This window comes from Heterodontus francisci, chromosome 23, assembly GCF_036365525.1.
Source record: "Heterodontus francisci isolate sHetFra1 chromosome 23, sHetFra1.hap1, whole genome shotgun sequence".
In the NCBI taxonomy this organism is placed as follows: Eukaryota; Metazoa; Chordata; class Chondrichthyes; order Heterodontiformes; family Heterodontidae; genus Heterodontus; species Heterodontus francisci.
In genome coordinates, this window is record NC_090393.1 from 4067787 (window position 1) to 4089658 (window position 21872).

The 21872-nt window shown below is 45.6% G+C and overlaps 1 protein-coding gene across 7 annotated transcripts in view; it reads right to left on the reverse strand.

Moving 5' to 3' along the window:
* Nucleotides 1-21872, reverse strand: part of rimbp2b (RIMS binding protein 2b) — a 480114-nt gene that overhangs the window by 71518 nt on the left and 386724 nt on the right. For all 7 annotated transcript variants that reach the window (XM_068054578.1, XM_068054577.1, XM_068054576.1 and 4 more), the window contains 3 exons: nt 13860-13936; nt 10538-10647; nt 6536-7375 (listed from right to left, as the gene is read on the reverse strand). In XM_068054578.1, coding sequence (XP_067910679.1) covers nt 6536-7375; nt 10538-10647; nt 13860-13936 — 1027 coding nt within the window. The remainder of the gene's footprint in view (nt 1-6535; nt 7376-10537; nt 10648-13859; nt 13937-21872) is intronic.

A 21872-nucleotide genomic window follows, 5' to 3' on the forward strand; every position in this document is an offset into this window, starting at 1 on the left:
GGACCTGATTGAGGTGTACAAAATCATGAGGGGTATAGACAGGGTGGATAGCAAGAAGCTTTTTCCCCAGAGTGAGGGATTCAATTACTAGGGGTCACGAGTTCAAAGTGAGAGGGGAAAAGTTTAGGGGGGATATGCGTGGAAAGTTCTTTACGCAGAGGGTGGTGGGTGCCTGGAACGCGTTGCCAGCGGAGGTGGTAGACGCGGGCACGATAGCGTCTTTTAAGATGTATCTAGACAGATACATGAATGGGCAGGAAGCAAAGAGATACAGACCCTTAGAAAATAGGCGACATGTTTAGATAGAGGATCTGGATCGGCGCAGGCTTGGAGGGCCGAAGGGCCTGTTCCTGTGCTGTAATTTTCTTTGTTCTTTGTTCTTTGCACACCTTTTATAAAACATTCTGCTTTTCTGTTCTTCTGCCCAAAGTGCATAACTTCACACTTCCCCACATTACACTCCATCTGCCATCTTGTTGTCAACTCACTTAACCTGTCTATATCTCTTTGTAGCCTCTCTGTGTCCTCCCCACAGCTTACCTTTCCACCTACCTTTGTAACATCAGTAAACTTAGATACATTACTCTCTGTCTCTTCATCTAAGTTATTAATATAGATTGTAAATAACTGAGGCCCCAGCAGTGATCCTTGTGGCATTCCTGTTGCCTGGAGCAGGGGTTGGCTGGTAGGTGGGGACGGCTCCTGGAGGTTTGGAGATTTCCAAGTAGTTCACAGCTGGCAGGGTGCTCTGTACCCCTGGGGTCTCCCCATCCTTCTGCACCACATTCCCAGGCCATGACAGCCTTCTCCTCTTTGCCAGATTTTCCGTGCAACCCTCTCCCTCTGCTATTCTGCTGTATCAGTTTAAATCTCCTCTGGACCCAGCTTTTGCTTCCATACTTGTTCCATTATCAGTTCCTCTTGCCTTGCACCATCATCCCTTTTGCCATTTAATTTCTCCATCCTCTCACAGACCTTCCCTTTTGTCCTTTCCTCCCCACTTTGGTATACAGTGGTATACAGCTGTTCGCCCTGGGAGTTCTCAACATCGACTCCAAACCCCATGAAGTCTCATGGCATCAGGTCAAACACGCGCAAGGAAACCTGCTGATTCCCACCTACCGCCCTCCCTCAGCTGATGACTCAGTACTCCTCCATGTTGAAGACCATTTGGAGGAAGCACTGAGGGTGGCAAGGGCACAGAATGTACTCTGGGTGGGGGACTTCAATGTCCATCACAAAGAGTGGCTCTGTAGCACCACTACTGACTGAGCTGGCCGATTCCTTAAGGACATAGCTGCTAGACTGGGTCTGCGGCAGGTGGTGAGGGAACCATAGAACATAGAACAGTACAGCACAGTACAGGCCCTTCGGCCCACGTTGTTGTGCCGACCCTTTAACCTGCTCTAAGATCAAACTACCTACAAACCCTTCATTCTACTATCATCCATGTCCCTATCCAAGAGTCGCTTAAATGTCCCAAATGTATCTGCTTCTACTACCACCGTTGGCAGTGCATTCTACGCACCCACCACTCTCTGTGTAAAGAACCTATCTCCCTGAAACCTTCCTCCAATCACCTTAAAATTATGCCCCCTGGTGATAGCCCTTTCCACCCTGGGAAAAAGTCTCTGGCTATCCACTGTATCTATGCCTCTCATCATCTTGTACACCTCTATCAAGTCACCTCTCATCCTTCTCCGCTCCAATGAGAAAAGCCCTAGCTCCCTCAATCTTTCTTCGTAAGACATGCCCTCCAGTCCAGGCAGCATCCTGGTAAATCTCCTCTGCACCCTCTCTAAAGCTTCCACATCCTTCCTATAATGAGGCGACAAGAACTAAACACAATATTCCAAGTGTGGTCTAACCAGGGCTTTATAGAGCTGCAGCATAACCTCGCGGCTCTTAAACTCAATCCCCCTGTTAATGAAAGCCAACACACCATACGCCTTCTTAACAACCCTATCAACTTGGGTGGCAACTTTGAGGGATCTATGGACATGGACCCCAAGATCCCTCTGTTCCTCCACACTACCAAGAATCCTGTCTTTAAGCCTGTATTCTGCATTCAAATTCGACCTTCCAAAATGAATCACTTCACACTTTTCCAGGTTAAACTCCATCTGCCACTTCTCAGCCCAGCTCTGCATCCTGTCAATGTCCTGTTGCAACCTACAACAGCCCTCCACACTATCCACAACTCCAGCAACCTTTGTGTCATCGGCAAACTTGTTAACCCAGCCTTCCACTTCCTCATCCAAGTCATTTATAAAAATCACAAAGAGCAGAGGTCCCAGAACAGATCCCTGCGGAACACCACTGGTCACCGAGCTCCATGCTGAATACTTTCCATCATGGTCATGGAGCAAAGGCAAACAATATGTTAATGGTGTGTTCCATGACCTTTTGGTCAGCTATGTGGCCTTGTCCAATCTGCACCTTCTCCTTTGTTATCTCTTGCCCCACCCCCTCCTCACTTGCTTATAACCTTTGACATTTTTAATATTTGCTAGTTCTGAAGAAGGGTCACTGACCCGAAACGTTAACTCTGCTTCTCTTTCCACAGATGCTGCCAGACCTGCTGAGTGGTTCCAGCATTTCTCGTTTTTATTCCAGATTTCCAGCATCCGCAGTATTTTGCTTTTATCCCCATCTTCAATGATGGGGGAGCCCAGCACATCAGTGCAAAAGATAAAGCAGAAGCATTTGCAACAATCTTCAGCCAGAAATGCTGCGTTGATGATCCATCTCGGCCTCCTCCTGAAGTCCCCAGCATCACAGATGCTAGACTTCAGCCAATTCGATTCACTCCGTGTGGTATCAGGAAACGACTGAAGGCACTGGATACTGCAAAAGCTATGGGCCTTGACAATATTCCGGCAATAGTACTGAAGACCTGTGCTCCAGAACTTGCCGCGCCCCTCGCCAAGCTGTTCCAGTACAGCTACAACACTGGCATCTACCCTGCAATGTGGAAAATTGCCCAGGTATGTCCTGTACACAAAAAGCAGGACAAACCCAACCTGGCCAATTCCCGCCCCATCAATCTACTCTCAATCATCAGTAAAGTGATGGAAGGTGTCATTAACAGTGCTATCAAGCAGCGCAATAACCTGCTCAGTGATGCTCAGTTTGGGTTCCGCCAGGGACACTCAGCTCCTGACCTCATTACAGCCTTGGTTCAAACAGGGACAAAAGAGCTGAACTCAAGAGGTGAGGTGAGAGTGATTGCCCTTGACATCAAGGCAGCATTTGACCGAGTATGGCATCAAGGAGCCCTAGCAAAACTGGAGTCAATGGGAATCAGGACAAAACTCTCTGCTGGTTGGAGTCATACCGAGCGCAAAGGGAGATGGTTGTGGTTGTTGGAGGTCAATCTTCTGAGCTCCAGGACATCACTGCAGGAGTTCCTCAGGGTAGTGTCCTACGCCCAATCACCTTCAACTGCGTCATCAATGACCTTCCCTCCATCCTAAGGTCAGAAGTGGGGATGTTCGCTGATGATTGCACAATGTTCAGCACCATTCGTGACTCCTCAGATACTGAAGCAGTCTGTGAGGAATTGTTGCAAGACCTGGACAATATCCAGGCTTGGGCTAAGTGGTAAGTAACATTCGTGTCACACAAGTGCCAGGCAATGACCATCTCCAACAAGAGAGGGCGGCACAGTGGCACAGTTAGCACCGCAGCCTCACAGCTCCAGGGACCCGGGTTCGATTCTGGGTACTGCCTGTGTGGAGTTTGCAAGTTCTCCCTGTGTCTGCGTGGGTTTTCTCCGGGTGCTCCGGTTTCCTCCCACAAGCCAAAAGACTTGCAGGTTGATAGGTAAATTGGCCATTATAAATTGTCACTAGTATAGGTAGGTGGTAGGGAAATATAGGGACAGGTGGGGATGTTTGGTAGGAACATGGGATTAGTGTAGGATTAGTATAAATGGGTGGTTGATGTTCGGCACAGACTCGGTGGGCCGAAGGGCCTGTTTCAGTGCTGTATCTCTAATCTAAAAAAAAACCATCTCCCCTTGACATTCAGTGGCATTATGATCGCTGAATCCCCCACTATCAACATCCTAGGGGTTACCATTGACCTGAAACTGAACTGGAGTAGCCATATAAATACCGTGGCTATAAGAGCAGGTCAGAGGCTAGGAATCCTGAGGCGAGTAACTCACCTCCTGACTCCCCAAAGCCTGTCCACAATCTACAAGGCACAAGTCAGGAGTGTGATGGAATACACTCCCCATCCACAAACATTCACTCCCTCCACCACCGACGCACAGTGGCAGCAGTGTGTACCATCTGCAAGATGCACTGCAGCAATGCACCAAGGCTCCTTAGACAGCACCTTCCAAACCCGCGACCTCTACCACCTCGAAAGACAAGAGCAGCAGATGCATGAGAACACCATTTTCCCCTCCAAGTCACACACCATCCTGACTTGGAACTATATCGCCGTTCCTTCACTGTCGCTGGGTCAAAATCCTGGAACTCCCTTTCTAACAGCACTGTGGGTGTCCCCACCCCACATGGACTGCAGCGGTTCAAGAAGGCAGCTCACCACCACCTTCTCAAGGGCAATTAGGGATGGGCAATAAATGCTGGCCTGGCCAGTGACGCCCACTTCCCTATAAACGAATAAAAAATAACCTTCTTTCCCTGCCTCTGTCCTTGCTTAAAAACTGTAATATCTTCCAGTTCTGATGAAAGTTCATTGCCCTGAAATGTTAACTTTGTATTCCTCACCACAGATGCTATCTCACCTGCTGAGTGTTTCCAGCATTCTCTATTTTTATTTTACATTATATGTCAATGCAGCAAAAAGGTTTGCAAAAGCAACAGTGTTTACATTCTGCATAAATTATGCAAAGTCATCACGTTTATTATCCCCCGCCCCCCCACCCCCCCCCCCTCCCCACCGCCGTGTTTCTGATTGTGGTTCCGATCGGTCAGTCGTTAATCAGTGTCACACAAGCTCTGCTGAGCTACCCAGTTATTACAAGTGACAGTTAGCGAAAAATACAAAGCCAATGATGGAATAAATCTCTTCACTTCTCACCAGCCAGTGAGATAGTATAACACAGGAGCTTTCATAGATGCACAAGAAAATTCCCCAGCATTGAACATTTGATCTGATCTTGGGGTAGATTCTCCTGCTCCTGCCTTATCCCACTACCCGGATAAATGGACAACAGGAGTATTACAAGTGGAGGAGTGTGAAAGGAAGAAAGACCTGCATTTCTATAGCACCTCTCACAGCCTCAGGATGCCCCAAAGCGCTTTACAGCCAATGAAGCACTTCTTGAAGTGTAGTCACTGTTGTAATGTAGGAAATGCAGCAGCCAATATGCACACAGCAAGATCCCACACACAGCTATGTGATAATGATCCGATAATCTGTTTCCAGGGATATCGTTCGAGGGATAAATATTGTTCAGGACAAACAGCGCCGAGGAATCTTTCACATCTACCCCTGAAGGTGGCAGGGCCTCAGTTTAATACCTCATCTGAAAGACATCAGACAGTGCAGCACTCCCTCAGTACTGACCCTCTGACAGTGCAGCACTCCCTCAGTACTGACCCTCTGACAGTGCAGCACTCCCTCAGTACTGACCCTCTGACAGTGCAGCACTCCCTCAGTACTGACCCTCCGACAGTGCAGCACTCCCTCAGTACTGACCCTCTGACAGTGCAGCACTCCCTCAGTACTGACCCTCCGACAGTACAGCGCTCCCTCAGTACTGACCCTCCGACAGTACAGCGCTCTCTCAGTACTGACCCTCTGACTGCAGCACTCCCTCAGTACTGACCCTCCGACAGTACAGCGCTCTCTCAGTACTGACCCTCTGACAGTGCAGCACTCCCTCAGTACTGACCCTCTGACAGTGCAGCACTCCCTCAGTACTGACCCTCCGACAGTACAGCGCTCCCTCAGTACTGACCCTCCGACAGTACAGCGCTCTCTCAGTACTGACCCTCTGACTGCAGCACTCCCTCAGTACTGACCCTCTGACAGTGCAGCACTCCCTCAGTACTGACCCTCTGACAGTGCAGCACTCCCTCAGTACTGACCCTCCGACAGTACAGCGCTCCCTCAGTACTGACCCTCCGACAGTACAGCGCTCTCTCAGTACTGACCCTCTGACTGCAGCACTCCCTCAGTACTGACCCTCCGACAGTGCAGCACTCCCTCAGTACTGTACTGGAAGTGTCAGCCTGTATTTTGCACTCGAGTTTCTGGGGTGGGGCTTGAACCCATGTCTCAGAAATGAGCGAGAGAGAGAGAGAGAGAAAGAAAGAGAGAGTGCTATTTACTGGGCACATCTGGCACTTAGCTTGCAACCCCAAGGGACTTTGAGCACACTCACTCACTCACTCACTCAGTCACTCACTCACTCACTCACTCTCCCTCCCTCCAGCCTGATGGGCTGGACCCAAAGGATCAGTTCCAGCCATGCACACAACCAGGGAATCTGTTCATCATGTTCAACGTGATTCTACTGCTGGATCAAAAGGTAAAATTCTCAGCAATATCAAACCTGCAGGGAGTGTGCAAAATTCAACCACGCTATCCTTTTTCTCCCGCTGTTCCAGAGGCAGCTGCCAGGGTACCTGGTGAGGTTGAGCCACGGCCTTTATCTTACATGTCATGCAGGGCTTTAGATTAAAAAACTGGTACTTATAGCTGGAGGCTTTGACTATGTCATATTCCTCCTCATTGAGGAAGATCACGTGACTGTAGTTGCTATTGCTGGGCAACCAGGAGACCTCAGCGGACACCTGTGTGATGTTCTCCACTTTAAGATGGGAAGGGGCCACACAGACATCTTTCCCGACTAACAAGGTACATCTCAGCTCGTCCGAAGTTCCTCGGTCCGTCACGCTCTGGATCGATATCCGATACGTGACATTAACTAGATTGAGCTTCTCTATCAAGGCCTTAGTTCTACCTCCGAAGGGTATGTTACTCCTCACTTCCTTGTCCACTAGAACATTGTAGCTGTTAATAGTTCCCCATCCAGGAGGCACAGCTGCTGGCTCCCAGCCTACAATCACACTTTTGGCTAGCTGTTTAATCAGGTTGATTTTCCTGGGATAAGGCACAATATCTTCACCAATTTCATCAATGTTCATATCCACAGTTCCTGTGCCATTGTTGTACATCGTGGTCTCTGTTTGACTGGGCAACAGGCTATTTGCCTTGGAATCCTGCAGCATGCTGTCACCATGGAGATGGAGGCCCATGTGATTTACATCTGAATTGAGTAAATTATTGTCCATCTCCGTGTCCACAGAATGGAACAGAAACAATTCATCATCTTGTAACAGAGCGACAAAGTTCGAGGGGACAAGTCCTCTTCGACCATCCATCAGTTCACCTGCGGAGAGAGGAAATGAACTCTGCCAAATCAATACAATCGCAACAAGGAGGATAGTCAAAGCTCAGTACAACAGAAGAACCTCACAGACTCTTACAGCACAGAACAAGACCATTCGGCCCATCGTGCCTGTGCCGGCTATCCAATTAGTCCCACTCCCCTGCTCTTTCCTCACAGCCCTGCAAACTTCCCCCTTCAAGTATTTATCCAATTCCCTTTAGAAAGTTACTACTGAATCTGCTTCCACCGCCCTTTCAGGCAGCGCGTTCCAGATCACAACAACTCACTGGGTAGGAATTGTTTCTCCTCATCTCCCCCTCTGGTTCTTTTGTCAATCATATTAAATCTGTGTCCTCTGGTTACTGACCCTCCTACCAGTGGAAATAGTTTCTCCTTATTTACTCAATCAAAACCGTTCTCATCCTCAGGATACCCTGAATTCTTACCAGCAATGAGATACTTTTTAATTGTTTCTTATTCAGATAAATGATTTTCATCAATAAATCCTAAAAGCACAATCCTTCCGTAATTCCGCCTTTCCAGTTTAAATTCCCAGAGTTACTGTTTGTGACAAGCCAATCACACACTCACCTGACATCCCCTCCCTCTCCTATTTTAACACAGGGGCTAACGCCTCTAAATGAGTTAGTGCCTCTGTAAAATAGCGAAGGAACATCACACACCAATGGCCACTAATATTCCCAGTCATCCCTTCTAGGCTTTAGTCACTGTCAATGCTTCAATAGCTGGATCATTGGCTTCCATTGATGGGACTGGAGATTTCGTGTATTTTCAATGCACAGCTGAACCTTTCTTTAATTCATTCTCAGGATGTGGGTGCCACTGGCAAGGCCAGCATCTGTTACCCTGAGGCATGTGAACTGTCAACCTTGCAGGATGGGACTGGAGTCACATGTAAACCAAAGTGAGTAAGGACTTTACTGAAGGATATTAGTGAACCAGTTGGGTTTTTATGACAAGCTGTGGGTATTTTAACTGATATCAACCCAGACTTTAGCAAATTTAATAAATACAGTTCCCTACCAGGGCATAGTGTGATTTGAATCTCTAGACTGTTAGTGCAGTAACATAACCACTAGGCTACCATACCCATTCACAGAAGCTCACATTAATTTCTCATTCAGTCCAACATCAAAACCAATTTACAACTCATTTAATGGCCAAATGACATCAGTGAATTGAGTCATATGGGGAAAGGACTATTGCTTTGCTCAGTCGAAGAGCTATCACTACCCCAGACAGGATGGGCCTAATGGCCTCCCTCAGTGTTATGAATTCTATGATTTTTGTACAGAGTGGAAGCTCCAATAAATATCCCATAATTGGCCTCATCAGCACCTATGATAGCCCGAGGTGCTTAATGGGAATCAGGAATTAATCAAGTCCTATAAGCATAGTTATAACCAGCATATAGGATGAAAGGACTGAGCTAGCTTGATAGTGTTATGGTGGCATAGTAATAATGTCGCTGATCTAGTAATCCAGAGGCCCAGGTTAATGCCCTGGGGACATGGGTTCAAATCCCACCAGAGCATCTGGTAGAATCTAAATACAATGAATTAAAAGAAGTCTGGAATTGAAAGCTAGTCTCAGTAATGATGGCCATGAAACTATCATCGATTGTTGCAAAATCCCACCTGGTTCACTAATGTCCTTTAAGGAAGGAAATCTGCTGTCCTTACCCGGTCTGGCCTACATGTAACTCCAGACCCACAGCAATGTGGTTGACTCTGAAACTGCTCTCTGAAATGGCCCAGCAAGCCACTCAGTTGTCAAAGGCAATTAGGGATGGGCAACAAATGCTGCCTTGCCAGTGATGTCTACATCCTAAGAAAGAACATTAAACAAACTCTACAATTCCCACTCCCATCAGGAAAGTGGATGATGATAGGACTAGTGCACTGTACACTGTAGTCCTGATTCTGCACCCATTGTTGGGATGTGGTATTAACCCTTCAATCTGACTGGCATTAGCAAACTGTTTAATGGGGTTGTATCTTGTACATAGGTTGAAAATGAGGAGGATGGATAATGGAAGCCTGAATATTGGCAGCTCCATTTATTGGGAATCCCTATAGTGTCTAGCTTTGCCTCATGCCAAACCAACCACAGGCATTACATTAAATAGCCACAGTGATCATTCCTGATTATTAGAATTCCAAACATATGCTGTTTTTGGCATTTTATCTGATTGTTATGCATGGCAATGTCATCACCTTCTAGTCACATGGCATCCTGACTTGGACACATCATCAACAACAACAACTTTTATTTATATAGAACCTGAATTAATGAGGTAAACATCCTAATATTGCTGTTTAGCAGGATGAGTAAGCTGAACTTTGTAATGAACCAATGGAGGTCTTGGAGCTACATCACTTGCAACGAATTTATTTTCAAAGTAGTTAGTGCTGATGGGAATGTGCAATGTTTGGGAGATAGAAATCCACATTTCCACTGCTCTCGGATGAACACTAACAGACTTGAGCACAAAATCCATGCTGACACTGCCAGTACAGTACAGAGGGGGTATCTTTTGGATGAGACATTAAACTGACCCCATCTGCCCTCTCTGGTGGATATAGGGGGATCCCATGGCCACTATTTCACAGAACAGCAGGGGGAGGGGGAGGGAGGGGGGGGGTGTTCTGTCCAATGCCCTGACCAATATTCATCCCTCAACCAACATCTAAAAAAAAAATTATCAGGTCAACATCTGATTGCTGCTTGTGAGATCTTGCTGTGCACAAATTGGCTGCGACAAGTCCTACGTTACTGCAGTGACTACACTTCAAAAAAGTAATTGGCTTAAAGCGCTTTGGGACGTCCTGAATTCGTGACAGGCGCTATAGAAATGCAAGTTTTTCCTTCTTCCCCTTTTATATTTCTACCAATTCCTGCCTGAATTAAAATAGCAGCAAGAGGAATGTAATCAGAGTGTATTGAGTATGTGTACAAGAACCTCAGTGAATGTCTGTCACAATGCTCCTTAGTTACTATTATTAATTACTGTTGTCTTGCCATCAGCCGCTAGCAGGAGTGTTCAGGACAACAATGTCAGAGATATCAGAGAATATTTTGTGTTGTGGAAGTTGATGGGATCAGACGTACTTCCGGTTTTTAGATGTTGGCATAACAAACCTTCATAAAAGCCATCTTCATCCATGTCTCCATAAACATACAGATATTTCCCAGCTTTGAGAGGAAGTTCTGCTTCTGGATTTTCATTGGGTCCCTCATAAGGGTTGTAACTAGATTCAAGAAAGAGAAACATTGGGAGTTATTTAGGAGAAGACCTGAACTCTGGTGTAAAATCTGAAGCTTAACCCATTGTCCTATGAGTGCTAAACACAGGAACTGTTGGATAAGAAAAGAACAGGATCCCTCCGTTCACCCACCCCCCCATCCTGGTAGTCACATGATACAACAATAATGGAGTTATTGACCAATCACAGTGATCAATTGCTACCAATTAGTCTCCAACAGAGCCAGACATACAAGGGGAAAAAATCAGGAGCAGGCAACTGAGTCAGAAAAAGGAATTCCTGGAACAGAGCAAGACTCAGACCAACAAAACCCAAGAGAGACTGGGGTAATCTAAAGGGACAGATTTATAGGAGGACCCGGATAATTTTATGGGCGAGTTTAATTTTTTTTCCAGGTAATTACATTTTGTGTCTGTTATTTTCAGTCTATATGTTACTGTCAAGGCCTTGGAGAAGGTGCAGAGGAGATTTACGAGTGCTACACCAGGGATGAGGGACTTCAGTGATGTGGAGAGACTGGAGAAGCTGGGATTGTTCTTCTTAGAGCAGAGAAGATAAAGAGGAGATTTAATAGAGCAGTTCAAAATGATGAGGGGTTTTGACAGAGTGTGTAGGGAGCGATCATCTCCAGTGGTAAGAGGGTCAGTAACCAGAGGACACAGATTTAAGGTGATTGGCTAAAGAACCAGAGGGAAATTAGGAGCATTTTTTTACCCAGTGAGTTGTTGTGATCTGGAACGCGCTGCCTGAAAGGGCGGTGGAAGCAGATTCAATAATAACTTTCAAAAGGGAATCGGATAAATACTTGAAACGGGAAATTTACAGGACTATCAGGAAAGAGCAGGTGGAGAGGGGATCATTGAATAGCTCTAGTAAAGAGCCAGCACAGACACAATGGGCCAAATGGCCTCTTTCTGTGCTGTATGATTCTATGAAAACTAGTTGACAGCATTCCATTGATTGGAATTACAAACCCTCTGCAAATGAACAATCGACTTTCCAGCGACATGATCCTCTGTTTTGGTCGGAATGATAAATTGCTGCAGTGAAACAATGTTTATTCCAAACCCTCGAGTTTTAGAACATCATTACATTTACAAAGCAAAAGGACTCGACAGTAACTTGTATTATAATTAAAATAGCAAATGATGCAATGATGTTAGGCCAGGTGTTAAACCCTGTTCATAATGACAGTAGGTAGTGCTACCAATGATTGGTCAATACTGAGTGTCAGGCAGTGGTCTATAACCAGTGATTACTTGCAGGTTCCGATAGTTTCGGGATGACCCGTTCCTGGGGAGAGGGGAGTTGGAACTTCGATGGAGGAACCAGCCAACAGCAGATGGGCTAATCCTTGAATTTACAGAGAAACTTCTTAACCTGCAAACCATGACCCAATCTCCAGGCAGAAAGGGCCAATGGGAGAGTGACTATGGACTGTTCAACATACAATATGAGGGTTCAGGTTCCTGATTGAGAAAGGTATGGAGGACACTCACAGGAGCATCACAACAATCCACACACATCGATCATGATGGAACCTACTGAGATGCTGCACATAGGAGAAAATGTGGGCAGGGGAATGGACATCGAGCAGTAGCATTAAAGTCAGGAGGCAGGTTTTGAAGATACTTTTGAAGATGGATAGTGAGGTAGTACTGCAGAGGAGGTTTTGGGGGAGTGTGTAGGGACTTGTCAATGGAAGAGTCTGAACCGAATGGAGTGGAGGAGTGGGAGCAGAGGGGTCAAAGTGGAGGGGTCGGGTCGGGGGAAGGAGTGGAGGGGTCGGGGAGGGGGAAGGAGTGGAGGGGTAGGGAGAGGGGGAAGGAGTGGAGGTGTTGGAGAGGGGGAAGGAGTGGAGGGGTTGGAGAGGGGGAAGGAGTGGAGGGGTTGGAGAGGGGGAAGGAGTGGAGGGGTCGGGTCGGGGGAAGGAGTGGAGGGGTCGGGGAGGGGGAAGGAGTGGAGGGGTAGGGAGAGGGGGAAGGAGTGGAGGTGTTGGAGAGGGGGAAGGAGTGGAGGGGTTGGAGAGGGGGAAGGAGTGGAGGGGTTGGAGAGGGGGAAGGAGTGGAGGGGTTGGAGAGGGGGAAGGAGTGGAGGGGTTGGAGAGGGGGAAGGAGTGGAGGGGTTGGAGAGGGGGAAGGAGTGGAGGGGTTGGAGAGGGGGAAGGAGTGGAGGAGTTGGGAGAGGGGAGGGACAGTAGTGCAGAGTTGGAAGAGTAGGGCACAAGAGTTGAGACATAAAGCAGGAGGAAGTTGTAGCGTTAAGGTGAGGAGAAACTGGGAAACAAGGGTGAGGAGGAGCCCATGCTGGTTGCTGAGGAAGGGGCAATAGTGAGATTAGGGGATAGGGTATGAGGGAGGAACTTGGAGAAGGGAGAATATATAGAGTCAAGTACAGGAGACTGGTGTAGAAAATTCACAATCACTAACGTTCGGTTTCTGCTTGAAAAATTGGTCATTTTTCATAAAACAACACAGATTACAAGAAATGTTAATAGAAATATTTAAAATTATGGAAGGATGGGAGAGGGAGATAGAAGCAGACTGATCCCAGTTGTTGAGGGGTCAAAAACGAGGGACCATAGATAAAAGATTAAATGTAAGAGAATTCAAACAGAGGACAGGAGAAACTTCCTCATACACAGGGAGAGTCGGAGGCTGCGAATTCACTTCCAGGACTAGTGATTAAGGCAGAAACTAGATCAACATTCAAGATTAGATTAGATAGGTGGATAAAGGAAACGGGACAAGAGATATGGGAATAGGGTGGGTAAATGTGATTGGAGGTATTTACTTGTGTGAGGTAAACACTGAAATGGTTTGGATGGGCTGAATGGCCTCTTTCTGTGCTGTAACTTTTATCTATTTCAACACAGGCCTTGCATCTTTCTCAGTCAAGAAGAACTTTGATAAAGTTTGATCACTCGGCTTCCACCTCGATAGACAAGACAAATCTTACATTTGGAGTCACAGACCTGCTGAACCTCTGACCTCATAGCCAGATCTACGATAAGATTCCTCTGAAGTCTCCTGGGCCTCTAGCTGAGGTACCTCATCAGCCTGACCCAGCAGCCAACATTGTTTCCCAATGACTTGGCATGAAATAAAATTGACGCTAAAATTCACTGAAACAGACCCATTTGCTAGAACTCACAACTCAAAATACCCGGCAGGCAGATGATAGAGTGAGCAGCTTACCTGTAACGGGCAATGCACAGGTGGACCCTCCCAGTGTACTTCATTTTGGGGTTAGCACCGTCTAGTTCAATGTCCATCTGTTATCGCAAAACAATCGGGAACAAAATCAATTTCCTCACAGTTAATTTAAAAGAATAAAACCTGCATTTCTATAATGTCTTTCACAACCTCAGGACACGTCCCAGAGCTAATCCAGTGCCAATGAAATACTTTTGAAATGGAGTCACTGTTGTAATGTGGGAAACGCAGCCGATTATTTGCGCACAGCAGGATTCCACAAACAGCAAGGAGCTAATGACCAGAAATCTGTTTATTAATGATAGATGAGAGTTAAATTAGAACATTAGAACATTACAGCGCAGTACAGGCCCTTCGGCCCTCGATGTTGCGCTGACCTGTGAAACCATCTGACCTACACTATTCCATTTTCATCCATATGTCTATCCAATGACCACTTAAATGCCCTTAAAGTTGGCGAGTCTACTACTGTTGCAGGCAGGGCGTTCCACGCCCCTACTACACTCTGAGTAAAGAAACTACCTCTCACATCTGTCCGATATCTATCACCCCTCAACTTAAAGCTATGTCCCCTCGTGTTTGCCATCACCATCCGAGGAAAAATACTCTCACTATCCACCCTATCTAACCCTATGATTATCTTATATGTCTCTATTAAGTCACCTCTCCTCCTCCTTCTCTCCAACGAAAACAACCTCAAGTCCCTCAGCCTTTCCTCGTAAGACCTTCCCTCCATACCAGGCAACATCCTAGTAAATCTCCTCTGCACCCTTTCCATAGCTTCCACATCCTTCCTATAATGCGGTGACCAGAACTGCACGCAATACTCCAGGTGCGGTCTCACCAGAGTTTTGTACAGCTGCAGCATGACCTCGTGGCTCCGAAACTCGATCCCCCTACTAATAAAAGCTAACACACCATATGCCTTCTTAACAGCCCTATTAACCTGGGTAGCAACCTTCAGGGATTTATGCACCTGGACACCAAGATCTCTCTGTTCATCTACACTACCAAGAATCTTCCCATTAGCCCAGTACTCTGCATTCCTGTTACTCCTTCCAAAGTGAATCACCTCGCACTTTTCCGCATTAAACTCCATTTGCCATCTCTCAGCCCAGCTCTGCAGCCTATGTCCTTCTGTAACCTACAACATCCTTCGGCACTATCCACAACTCCACCGACCTTCGTGTCATCCGCAAATTTACTAACCCACCCTTCTGCACCCTCATCCAGGTCATTTATAAAAATGACAAACAGCAGTGGCCCCAAAACAGATCCTTGCGGTACACCACTAGTAACTAAACTCCAGGATGAACATTTGCCATCAACCACCACCCTCTGTCTTCTTTCAGCTAGCCAATTTCTGATCCAAAGCTCTAAATCACCTTCAACCCCATACTTCCGTATTTTCTGCAATAGCCTACCATGGGGAACCTTATCAAACGCCTTACTGAAATCCATATACACCACATCCACTGCTTTACCCTCATCCACCTGTTTGGTCACCTTCTCGAAAAACTCAATAAGGTTTGTGAGGCACGACCTGCCCGTCACAAAACCGTGCTGACTATCGCTAATGAACTTATTCTTTTCAAGATGATTATAAATCCTGTCTCTTATAACCTTTTCCAACATTTTACCCACAACCGAAGTAAGGCTCACAGGTCTATAATTACCAGGGCTGTCTCTACTCCCCTTCTTGAACAAGGGGACAACATTTGCTATCCTCCAGTCTTCCGGCACTATTCCTGTCGACAATGACGACATAAAGATCAAGGACAAAGGCTCTGCAATCTCCTCCCTAGCTTCCCAGAGAATCCTAGGATAAATCCCATCTGGCCCAGGGGACTTATCTATTTTCACACTTTCCAAAATTGATAACACCTCCTCCTTGTGAACCTCAATCCCATCTAGCCTAGTAGCCTGAATCTCAGTATTCTCCTCGACAACATTTTCTTTCTCTACTGTAAATACTGACACAAAATATTCATTTAACACTTCCCCTACCTCCTCTGATTCCACACACAACTTCCCACTACTATCCTTAATTGGCCCTAATCTAACTCTAGTCATTCTTTTATTCCTGATATATCTATAGAAAGCCTTAGGGTTTTCTCTGATCCTATCCGCCAATGACTTCTCGTGTCCTCTCCTTGCTCGTCTTAGCTCTCCCTTTAGATCCTTCCTGGCTAGCTTGTAACTCTCAAGCGCCCTAACTGAGCCTTCACGTCTCATCCTAACATAAGCCTTCTTCTTCCTCCTGACAAGCGCTTCAACTTCTTTAGTAAACCACGGCTCCCTCGCTCGACAACTTCCTCCCTGCCTGACAGGTACATACTTATCAAGGACACGCAGTAGCTGCAGGACATGAGGGAGAACTCTCCTGCTCTTCACTGCTGTAGTGTGGGAAAGGAAATCAACCTCTTTGTCTATTATTCCAACATGTCGTTATTTTGAGACACATTTTTTTGCCATGACAATGTTTCATTTCAAAGATACACCTTGCTGTGTTTGTAGAATCATAGACCCTTTCAGCACAGAAGGGGGCCATTCGGCCCATCGTGTCTGTGCCTGCTCTTTGAAAGAGCTATCCAATTAGTCCCACTTCCCTGCTCTTTCCCCATTTTTCCCCTCAAATATTTATTCAATTCTCTTTTGAAAGTTACTATTGAATCTGCTTCCACCGCCCTTTCAGGCAGCGCATTCCAGATCACAACAACTCACTGTGTTAAAAATTCTCCTCATCTCCCCCGCTGATTCTTTTGCCAATTATCTCAAATCTGTGTCCTCTGGTTACCGAGCCTCCGGAAACAATTTCTCCTTTCATTTCATTATGAAGAAAGCACCTGCCTGTTTTTAGTTGAAAGCTAAATCTCCACCGCAGTGTCAGTATGAAGCACTGTGAGGTGTACAGAAAGCTCCTGGTACCCCACCTTTACCAGGTGCCTTAGCACCAACCTAGGAAGAGATTCCCCTGCTGCAGTAACTCGAACATTTCCATTTGCCACATAAACAATCCTTAAGGCCTGGGTGAGATGGTCAATTTGTACTGAATTAAAAGCTGAAAGAACTTGCATTTCTATAGCACCTTTCACAACCTCAGGACATCCCAAAGCACCTTACAGCCAATGAAGTACTTTTCAAAGTGTGGTCACTGTTGTAATGTAGAAAACGCGCAGCCAATTTGCGCAGAGCAAGATCCCACAAAGAGCAGTGATAAATGACTCAATAATCTGTTTAGTGATGTTGGTTATAGATAGAAATCCATAAGCAGATGGTGACAGTGATGTAAATACTATAATGTGATTAGAATTGCCAGATAAATAAAAGTAGGTGAGCTGAAATGAAGCTTCTATTTGGCAATCAGAATAATTGAATTGTGTCCTAGACATCTGCAGGAAGTGTCACCGGTTGCTGAAGATTGAGCTCCGGGTTTCAGAACTCGAGCGGGGGCTGGAGTCACTGTGGTGCATCCGCGAGGCAGAGGACTATGTGGATAGCAAGTTTAGGGAGGTGGTCACACCGCAGGTTAGGAGCATGCAGGCAGAGAGAGAATGGGTGACCGCCAGGCAGTCTAAGAGAATCAGGCAGGCAGTGCAGGAATCCCCTGAGTCTATCTTGCTTGCTAATCGGTTTTCCATTTATGGATACTGGTGAGAGTGATGGTTACTCAGGGGAGTGCAGCCAGAGCAAAGTCCGTGGCACCACAGGTGGCTCAGCTGCACAGGAAGGGAGGAAGAAGAGTGGAAGAGCAATAGTGATAGGAGATTCGATAGTCAGGGGATCAGACAGGCATTTCTGCGGCAGTAAATGTGACTCCAGGATGGTGTGTTGCCTCCCTGGTGCCAGGGTCAACATCCGAACATATGAATTAGGAGCAGGAGTAGGCCACTCGGCCCTTTGAGCCTGCTCTGCCATTCAATAAGTTCATGGCTCAACTGATTACTCCACATTTCCACCTACCCCCGATAACCTTCCACCCCCTTGCTTATCAAGAATCTATCTACCTCTGCCTTAAAAATATTCAAAGACTCTGCTTCCACCGCCTTTTGAGGAAGAGAATTCCAAAGACTCACAACCCTCAGAGGGAAAAGGTTTCTCCTCATCTCTGTCTTAAATGGGCGACCCCTTATTTTTAAACAGTGACCCCTAGTTCTAGATTCTCCCATAAAAGGGAAACATCCTTTCCACATCCACCCTGTCAAGACCCCTCAGGATCTTATATGTTTCAATCAAGTGATCAAAGATGTCACAGAGCGGCTGCAGGACATCCTTCTGGGGGAGGGTGAACAGTCAGAGGTCATGGTCCACATTGGTACAAATGACATGGGTAGGAAGAGGGATGAGGTCCTGAAAGCAGATTTTAGGGAATTAGGAAGGAAATTAAAAAGCAGGACCTCCAAAGCAGTAATCTCAGGATTACTCCCAGTGCCACGTGCTAGTGAGCATAGGAATAGGAGGATTGATCACGTGGCTGGAGAATTCGTGTAGGAGGGAGGGCATCAGATTTCTGAGGCATTGGGACCGGTTCTGGGGAAGAACAAAATGTGGAATCTGTTTGGGTGGAGCTAAGAAACAGCAAGGGGCAGCAAACATTGATAGTTGTTGTTTATTGGCCATCAAACTGTAGTGACAGTGTGGGGCATGGTACTAATCAGGAGGTTAGAGAAGCATGTAGCATGAGTATTACAGTAATCATGGGTGATTTCAATCTGCATATAGACTGGGTAAACCTAATGAGCACTAATGCTGTGGAGGACGAGTTTGTGGCGTGTGTTTGGGATGGTTTTTTAGAGCAGTATGTTGAGGAACTGAGTAGAGAACAGACTATTTTAGACCTAATATTATGCAATGAGAAAGGGCTAATTAATAATCTTGTTGTAAAAGAACCTTCAGGGATGAGTGACCATAATATGATAGAATTTTACATGATGAAGGTATGATAGGCAAAGTAGCTGAGGTGGTTTGGGAAAATACATTAAAAGGTATGACAGTAAATAGGCAATGGATAGTCTTTAAAGAAATATTACATAGTTTACAGCAACTGTACATTCCTTCAAGGCAAAAAACCCCAAAAGTAAAGGCAGTCAACCATGGATAACAAAGGAAGTTAAGGATTGTATAAGATTAAAAGAAGAGGCCTATAACGTTGCCAGAAATAGTAGTAAACCTGAGGATTGGGAGGATTTTAGAATACAGCAAAGGAGGACCAAGAAACTGATAAAGAAAGGGAGAATAGAATATGAATGTAAGCTAGCAAAAAACATAAAAACGGACTGTGAAAGCTTCTATAGATACATAAAAAGGAAATGTTTCTCTAAGACAAATGTGGCTCCATTAAAGACAGAGTCAGAGAATAGAGAAATGGCAGAGAAGCTAAATGATTACTTTGTGTCTGTCTTCACTGAGGAAGATACAAGAAATCTCCCAGAATTAGAGATCCAAGGGATTAGGGAAAATGAGGAATTGAAGGAAATGAGTATTAGTAAGAAGGTTGTATTGGAGAAATTAATGGGGCTGAAGGTTAATTAATCCCCAGAATATTCTACATCCCAGAGTGTTGAAAGAGCTAACTATGGAGATAATTCATGCATGGTTCCTGCAGATTGGAAGGTCGCAAATGTCACCCCACTATTTAAGAAGGGAGGGAGAGAGAAAACAGGGAATTACAGACCTGTTAGCCTTACATCAGTTGTTGGGAAAATGCTAGAATCTATTCTAAAGGATGTGATAAATGGACACTTGGATAATAATGATCTGATTGGGCATAGTCAACATGGATTTATGAATGGGAAATCATGTTTGACGAACCTGTTGGAGTTTTTTGAGGATGTTACTAACAGAATTGATAAAGGGGAGTTGGTGGACGCGGTATACTTGGATTTTCAGAAGGCTTTTGATAAAGTCCCCCACAGGAGGTTGGTTAGCAAAATTAAAGCACATGGGATAGGAGGTAATATACTGGCATGGATTAAAGATTGGTTAACAGGCAGAAAGCAGAGAGTAGGAATAAACGGGTCATTCTCGCATTGACAGGCTGTGACTAGTGGGGTTCTGCAGGGATCAGTGCTGGGGTCCCAGCTGTTCACAATATGTATCAGTGATTTGGATGCGGGGACCAAATGTAGTATTTCCAAATACACGGATGAAACAAATCGATCCAGAGTGAGTCTTCAAACAATCAGGCCCACATATAACATTAACTTACATCCCTGAAGGTCGTGAGGTTGGCTCGTGTGTTATAGTGACAGCAAACTCAATGTCATTTCAAATCCTTAAGGCAATACCTTGAGTTCAGTGGCCTAGCAATGGCTGGTGGTTCTATCAATGGGTAAACTGTCAGTTACTAATGGTCTCTGGGGGAATTCCATCTCATTGGTTACTTCAGTATTGTTCTCATCAATCTATAGCTGAAATGTGTTGGACCGCTTATGAAAAAAGGGTTCTCAAAAACAGCTGCAATTCATCATTAGGAGCCCATTACTCACCTGCAAGAGCTGTGGGAGGGAATAGCCAGATGTTAGCTCAATAGAATTGGTGTAAAAGAAAGAACTTGCATTTATATAGTGCCTTACATGACCTCAGGACATTCCAAAGCACTTTACAGCCAATGACGTACTGTTCAAAGTGTAGGCATTGTTGTAATGTAGGAAATGCAGCAACCAATTTTTACACAGCAAGATCCCACAATAACCAGATAGTCCGTTTAGCAATGTTGGTTAGGAGATAAATAAATATCAGACAGGATCCCAGTTCCTCTGCTCGTCTTTGAAATAATGGCCATGGTATCTTTTACCTGAGAGGGCAGACAGGGCCAAACTTCTGGGAGACAGCACTCCCTCAGTGCTGTACGGGGAGTGTCAGCCTGGATCATTGTGGTCATGTCTGTGGAGCAGAACTTGAACCCAGAACATTCTTACTCACTGAGCCACAGCTGACACCATTGGAGTGCATGTTACTGAGTGAAATACCAGTTTGATAGACCAGAGGTTTGAAACCCTTTTACAGGGAGAGAAGGCCACGCCTGCTCCCATCCCCACTTACCCCTCCCAGAAATGCATGTTGCACCAGAAAAGGGAGAAGAGAGTTTAAAATTACCACCTTCTATTTGACTGATAAACTGAAGTCAGAATGCACAGCTCTGCGAGTCTAGAGTCTCCAGAATCAGACTGTCAGTGGAACCCTGCAGTCAGTCAACACACTCACCACTACCACAAGGGAATCACTGAGAAAGTAGGAGAGGTATCACATACAACACAGATGGAGGCCATTCAGCCCATCAAGCCTGTGATGGCTCTTTGAAAGAGCTATCCAATTAGTCCCACACTACTGCCCTTTCCCTACAGCCCAGTTAATCTTTCCCAAACAAGTATCGAAAGAAAATCACAAGAATCAGGGGGGCAAACACACAAACATTACAGAGACATCTCAAACTACTCAGTACATTTGGGAAATCCCTCCCTAATCCTCTCCACCTCTTTCTTTGACCAAGCTTTATGTTACCTGCCGAATATCTCCTTATGTGACTCGGTGTCAAATTTTGAGCTAGACAGAGAATAGTGTCAGCTATGTGACTGAAGGAGCCATCAGATCTGAGCCCAATGGTCTCCTCACTTGGTATGTGAATCGTTCAATATCCTCACACTTTGCACTGCCACACTGAGACAGTACCCAGACTCCAGGCTCAGGCAAATAAAAAAGTGCTGAAAATAACCGGCACAGCATCAACTGCTAAAAGACAATATTTAATAGCAATATATCTCCCTCCCACCCTCCCCCAACCTGTGAATTATTTGAGCAGAAGAATATTAAAATTTCTCGAAAAGGCTTCAAAATATAAACAAACTAAATACATGTGTTTGCTCATAGTTTGTTCCAAATATACTTATACAAATTCCCTCTTAATTTCAGTGAAGTCATATAAAGAATGAATTTGCATTTATATGACACCTTTCATGGCCTCAGGATGTCCCTAAGTGTTTCACAGCCAATGAA